The sequence below is a fragment of the Rhea pennata genome, chromosome 6 (assembly GCF_028389875.1).
Source record: "Rhea pennata isolate bPtePen1 chromosome 6, bPtePen1.pri, whole genome shotgun sequence".
NCBI lineage: Eukaryota > Metazoa > Chordata > Aves > Rheiformes > Rheidae > Rhea > Rhea pennata.
This window is the reverse complement of record NC_084668.1, coordinates 22,569,887-22,576,227: the sequence shown is the minus strand read 5'-3', so window position 1 is coordinate 22,576,227 and position 6,341 is coordinate 22,569,887. Positions and strand designations below refer to the sequence as shown.

General features: G+C 62.8%; 1 protein-coding gene across 1 annotated transcript; it reads right to left on the bottom strand.

Annotated features, from left to right (window-relative positions):
- Positions 1-1,138: 1,138 nt before the first annotated feature.
- SP5 (Sp5 transcription factor) lies at positions 1,139-4,410 on the bottom strand. Its single transcript, XM_062578907.1, has 3 exons — positions 4,328-4,410; positions 2,430-2,895; positions 1,139-2,194 (listed from the first exon to the last, which is right to left on the bottom strand). The coding sequence occupies exons 1-3, from the start codon at positions 4,408-4,410 to the stop codon at positions 1,151-1,153; spliced, it is 1,593 nt and encodes a 530-aa protein (XP_062434891.1). The 3' UTR covers positions 1,139-1,150.
- Between the last annotated feature and the right edge of the window lie 1,931 nt (positions 4,411-6,341).

Here is a 6,341-nt window from a genome sequence, read left to right as displayed (position 1 = left end):
ACAAGCTTTTTATCTATCTTATCTCTAAAATTCTGTAAGGGTTACAGAAAAAACAACATACATGAAGTGTGTTTTGGTTGGACTATGCCATAAACACCATCAGGCAGCAAAGGGCTAGCAGTAGCAGGCCCCTGGATCACGCTGCCCTGGATTTCTTTTCAGAAGGGCTCTTAACTTCGACTACCGCCAACCTTTACTCAAATATAGAACCGAGTTTGTAGCAATTCAGCTGCAAAACGATTTCCAGTACTTGCCTCATATGTTCCTCTTTTACGCTTATGCGAAACAGAAAAATAAATAAAATTCCAGCTCCACACCAGTCCAGCAGCGCTAGCGATTTTAAAGACGTTTACCAAGTGCAGCTCCCACGCGGCTCTCCCGGGTCAGCGGGCGATGCGCCCCGTTCAGGCGGGGCGCCCCTCAGCGCCCAACGGCCGCCCCTCAGCGCCCAACGGCCGCCCCTCAGCGCCCAACGGCCGCGGGCGGGAAACGGCGGGAAGGCGCCGCGCGCGCCGCTCCCGCCTCGCCGCCGCCTCCGTCCGCGCTCAATAACCCAGAAAGTGGCTGCTCAGCCGGGGCGCGCTGTAAAGCCTTCGGGAAGAAGAAAAGATCAAATGAGACCGACTCAGTGGGGTCTTCCCAACGTGACCCTCAGTGTTAACGTATTTATTTTCACGCTGCAGTTGCAGGTCGCTTTACAGAAACATCTCATGCTGGAGCCCCCGCATGGAGCCACGGACAAGGGAAAAAAAACACTTGTATTCAAACAAAACTATTAAATAACCTGTACAGAAAAGTTCAGTCTTTTCCCCTGAAAGTAGCGAGGACCGGGCCGCCGGGCCGGCCGGCCGGACGCTGCCGCCGCCGCCAACCCAACCCGCCCGCGGCCGCTCCGGCCCCTCCGCCCGCGGCCGCTCCCGCCCCGGCCGCGGCCCCCGCGCCGCGCCGCGCCGCGAAGGGGCGGGCAGCGCCTGTGCCGCGGCGAGGGCGCGGGGCGGCCGCGCCCCGGCCAGCGCCCCGTCCCGGGCTGGGGCCGCGGCGGCCGCCGGCGCCACCGCCCCGCCCGCGGCCGGGCTCCCGCCCGCCGGGGCCGGCCGAGTGGGCGCGATGCCCGCCCGGCCCCGGCCTCGGCCCCGGCCCCGGGCGGCGGTCACAGGTCGCGCCCGTCCTCCCGCTTGACGCCGTCCGCCGCCGCCTTGAGCTTCTTGTTCTGGTGGGTCTTGACGTGCTTGGCGAGGTGGTCGCTGCGCATGAAGCGCTTGCCGCACTCGGGGCACACGAAGCGCTTCTCGCCCGTGTGAGTCCGCAGGTGCCGCTGCAGCTCGTCGGAGCGGGTGAAGCTCTTGCCGCAGAAGAGCCAGTTGCAGACGAAGGGGCGCTCGCCCGTGTGCCAGCGCAGGTGCGCCTTCAGGTGCGACGTCTTGCCGTAGACCTTGCCGCAGCCGGGGACGTGGCAGATGTGCTGCTTCTTCTTGCCCGGCTCCGCCTCCGGGGCGCTGCCCGCCGCCGACTGGCAGTTGGGGCAGCGGCAGCGGCGGCACCTCCTGGCCGTGGCCGCCAGGGGAGACTTGGTCTGCAGGAGGGCGGCGATCTGCGTCTGGTACTGCGCGAAGTCCGAGTGGCCCAGCACGAGCCCGCGCTGCAGGGCGGCGGGGAAGCGGTGCCCGCAGCCGCCGGCGCCGCCCGCCTGCGGGATGCTCCACCAGGGGATGTCGTCGGGCGGCGGGTTGGGCGAGAGCTGGCGGCAGGGCTGCGCCGGCGGCAGCAGGTTGGAGTAGCCGGGCGGCAGCGCGGCCTGCGCGGCGTAGGGGACGTAGGCGGGGGCGCAGGCGGGCGGCAGCGCCGCCATGGAGGAGGGCAGCACCTTGACGGGCGAGAACTCGTAGGGGTAGGAGGGGTCGGCGGGGGGGGTGAGCGGCAGCTCGTGCGCCCCCCCGAAGGAGGGCGGCAGGTGGCTCTTCTGCGGCGTCAGCCCCAGGCTGGGCGGCGGCGGCAGCGCCCCCGGCGAGTGCGCCGGCATCTCGCTGCTCCACGGGTGGAAAATCCTGGAGGGGGATCCCAGCGCCGGGTCGTAGGAGACCTGCAGGAAGTCGGCGGGGGCTGCGCCCGGCTGTCCGATGCGGCTGCAGGTGGCGGCCAGCAGCGCCAGCGGCGAGTGCTTGGCCACGTCCGGCGAAGCGCTGGGCGTGCGGTCCTGCGCGGGAGGCAGCGCGGAGAGCCGGTTACTCGCGCCCGCGGCAAGCGCCCGCGCCCCGCGCCGCCTCCGCGCTGCCCGCAAGCGGGAGGCGGCGGCGGGGCGGCCCCGGCCCCGCAGCCAGCGCCCGGCGCGAAGCGGCGCCGCCGGGAGCCTGCTGGAGCTCTGCCCCGCCGCCCGGCCCGGCCCCGGCCCCGCCGCCCGCCCCGGCCCCGGCCCCGGCCCCGGCACCGACCTGGAGGAAAGCCTGCAGGGAGTCGTTGCGCAGGACGGCCACGGCGGCCATGGCTACCGGCGGCGGGGCGCGGCGGCGGGGCAGCGGCGCGGCATGGAGGCGCCGGGCGCCCGGGCAGCGGCCGCGCTCGCCTCGCCTCGGCCCGGCCCGGCGCGGCGCGGCGCGGCCCGGCCCGGAGCGCTGCCGCCGCGGCCGCGGCGATCTCCGCGGACTGCCTGCGCCGGGATCACCTCCAAGAATTTGATAAGGACTTTGCTGGGCCGCCAGCCAGTCAGAGGGAAGATTTATGGCTTTGAAGTTTGCCGCTACCCAATCATCAAAGAATAGCGGCTCTTTCAGAAGCGAAAGCAAATCCTTTGAATCCACAAAGCTCCTATGGTGTGTTTGTTGGTCTGGATAAAAGAACTGATTATTAGGGGGGATGGGAAGGGAGGAGATAAAGGCGGGACAATTAATGAAGTAATCACTATGTGGGAAATGTATATACACAAATAATTGGATTTTCTTGATCAAAGGACCCCTTACCGCCTGGAGACCCTCGCATTGGATGTGCAAGACACTGGATCCCCCCCTTCTTTCTTTTCTTTTTCCTTTCTCTTTCTCTCTCTCTCCCTCTATTTTTATTTATTTTTTTTTTTTTGCAATTAAGGATTCGTGGCAGAGCCCTAAAGTGCCTATGTGTCTTTGTTATCGCCCAAGAAATCTGCCTCCGGATCCCGCCGGTAGTGTTGGACGGCTCAAAGCACTCTCGGGAGCACAGCGAGTTCAGCTGACCGGGGCCGGTGGATCCCAGTTGTGAAACTTCCCCGCAGTAACCGGCAGTGGTTCCTCCCCCGCGCCTGCCCCGAGGCCGAGCGGAGTGCCCTCGCTGTGACTCCGCAGACCACGGCACACTGCTCCCTCTGGAAACTGGATCTGGTTTCACTTGCTCTGTGGGGGCTGACCCGTGTTACCGCCCGGCCCGGGGCACGGCGAGGGCGCCGAGGCCGGGCTGGGGCAGGGACGGCTCGGTGCCCCCAGCACGAGAAACTCCGGCAAACCAGCGGGCAGGGCAGCGCGGGCACGGAGCGGAAAAGTTTCCTCTTCCCTAGCGGGAGCCGCGTGTGAACAGCCTGATTTCTGTACAGGAAGGCAGGAGCCTCCCTCGGCGGTGTTCCTCCGAGGCGGGACGCGCGCACGCAGCGGGCCGGCTCCTCTCGGCGCCGCCGGGCACCCGCTGCGGGGCGGCAGAAGCTGCGTGCGCGGGGCGCTGCCCGGGGCCGCGGCTCGGGCCCTGCGCCCTCGCCCTGCGCCTTCGGCTGCGCATCCGCGCGCACGCACGGGCGCCGCAGCCCCGCGCGCCGCCCCGTCCCACGCGCACGGGCGCTCTTCCCCCGCGGCCGCGCTCAGCGCGGGCCGAGCCGCGGGCAGCCGGGGGCAGGCGGGCTCCTCCCCGCCCCACCCCCGCGGGGCTCCGCACGCCCGCGGGGGGCCCCGCACCCCCCGCCGCGGGCCCCGCAGGCGCGCTCCGCTCCTCGCCGCTGCCCCGCCGGCTCCGCGGGCACGGACGGCGGGGGACGCTCGGCTGCGCCGCGGACAGGCCGGGCCCGCGCTGGCCTGCGGAGCTGCTTGCCCAGGTAACCGGAGCCTCCCAGCAGCGGCTGGGTTCAATTGTATTCACACCGCCACTGCAGTCCTTTTAAACGCCAGCACACAGAGATCTTTATCTGGCTTTTCCTGTGGAAACAATCACCGTCCGCTCAAAGACTTCCAAGAGTTGCAGGGCTTGAATTAGGTCGGTTTCTTTGAAGGGATTAAAGTGCCAAGTCCTCTCCCACGGCTCCGCATTGAGTCCTGGGGAGAGGTAACAGCTCGACCCCGCTCGCAGGAGCCACTTCAAGCTCCTCTCCGGTGCTTACCCGCGTCGGCAACACGCCCGCGTGTGCACGCGCACACACACCCGCAAGTGTACACGCACACGCACACGCACATACACACTCATACACGCACAGCTGAGGGACGAGACCCCACGCACCCGTGTTCCCTGAAGAAATCATACACGAGCATGCGAGTGAAGCTGTGACACTTCATCTTGTGCCATCGCTAAGGCTCTGCAGCCCGCAGCCTGCGCCAGCCCCAGGCTCCTGCGCGAAGCCCGATTCAATTCCCACCTCGGCACCTGCTAATCCGTTTCATACAGAATTTGCCCGGAGGATGTGACTGACCGGGAGCCTTAAACACAACGGCGGTGCACAGGAGCTCTGACGACACCCAGCGCCCCGAGGTTCTCCCCCACCTTTAATGGACGTTTTTTCCCCAGATACCTCGAATAACCAACATGATCTGTCATGTTACAATAGAGTTAGTGGAAAACTGGGCAAGTTTCTGTCCGCATGTGACAGTACGGATGCCATAAATCTGCATCTGAGAAAGCATATTACTTAGAAATTGAGAATCATGTCTCATCTCTGGAAGAAACCAATGGGCTGAATAATGAAACACTGCACTCATAATTTTCTGTACAAACAATTAGTGTTCAAACTTGGAGCATTTCAGTCTCTTGAAATTTACTCTTAATGAAGTGATGTTCAGCACTGCCATTAAAAATGCAGGGCTGGAAGATCAAAGTGCCACATTTACTCCACAAATTTGTTGCAGTTACCAGGAGATACAGGTATCAAGGCCGAACGTCAGTTCAGTTACACAACGTGCTATTTCCAGGAGAAGTGGGCTGCTGCTACATCCTCGCATAAAGCCAAAGGACGTCAGGGACGAGGAGCACCACGGGCCACAGCCGTGGGCGGCCCGGCTCGGGGGGCTCCGGGGGCGCACGGCCCCGCGCAGGCGGAGGCGGCTCCGCTCCAGCTGAGGGGCGACGCGCTGAGCAGAGGCGCCGGCACAGACCCTTCCTGGCCTTCTCCGTACGTCTGCCTCATGGGCTGGTGCTCCCCAGGGCATCTTCCTGCCCCAACGCTGCTACAGTCACCTATGGACCCTCCAGATCCTCCCATGAACGCCCCAAAGTTTCACGTGAAGCAAGGTAAACTCGCCTATCTACAGCCCCAGGCATGTGCGGGCAGATTGCCTCAAGCGCTGTCTGGTGCCATTAGTAATTCCCTTAAGCATTTCCACGTTTTCATGCTAGGCCACACGTGTGACAGAAACGTAATGGAGGAGTCAGGGGTTCACACCTTCGGCACGCCACCGTACACGGCTTGTTTCCTGGCTTCAGATTACCAAAAGTTCTGATGCAATTGTACCTCCAAAGTTTTAACGGAGCTTAATTTGAACCTCATTAGGAAATGAAAACAAAAGAAAGATTAAAATTTTCTATGAAGTCTCCTGTCTTTGCACATGTGAAGGAAAAACACAAAAATGTAGGCAAGGCAGGCACGGGCAAAGGCATGTTTAGGATTTAACAGCATGCCTCAACCATTCCCAGCCTAGGTTTGGATTTCAGGAAGATTAATACAGGATTTCCCAAACTTCTGAAAGCTGGGCTGCCCTTCAAGAAAAGTAAAACAGATTTTATGCCCCACTATAGTTTTATTGCCCGTTGTTAAAAGGTTTAAATTTCCTAATGTATTCATCTCTGCTCTGTCCCTGGCCGGCCCGTTGTGACTCCTCCTCCTGATTGGGGAATCGCCGTGAACATTTCTGGATGTACTTCCTCCCCTGGCCTCCATACTTTAAAGAGAAGTCGGAGTCGTAACTGTATCATTATGAAAGTGTTATTACTGGCACCCCGGGAACGCCTGGGACACCTTTCCATTCAAACTCTCCGGAAACTCTTCTCTGCCTCCGGCATTCACTGCTGATCTTCTTCACAACCCTAGGAGCTAGAACCGGACGCCTGTAACACGGAAAGCAAGCCAAGATCTGGAGAGCAGCGGGAAAGGATCTGCTTTGTGCACCCTGCTTCTCCTCTCATTT

Bases quoted from the DNA above. Each gene is read 5' to 3' on its own strand.
- SP5 (XM_062578907.1), bottom strand. From the start codon at position 4,410: ATGAGTGTGTATGTGCGTGTGCGTGTGCGTGTACACTTGCGGGTGTGT. The intron at 2,896-4,327 runs GTAAGCACCGGA...TTTCCCACATAG, and splicing joins CGGGCGTGTTGCCGACGCGG to TGATTACTTCATTAATTGTC. The intron at 2,195-2,429 runs GTCGGTGCCGGG...CCTCCCGCGCAG, and splicing joins CCCTGCAGGCTTTCCTCCAG to GACCGCACGCCCAGCGCTTC.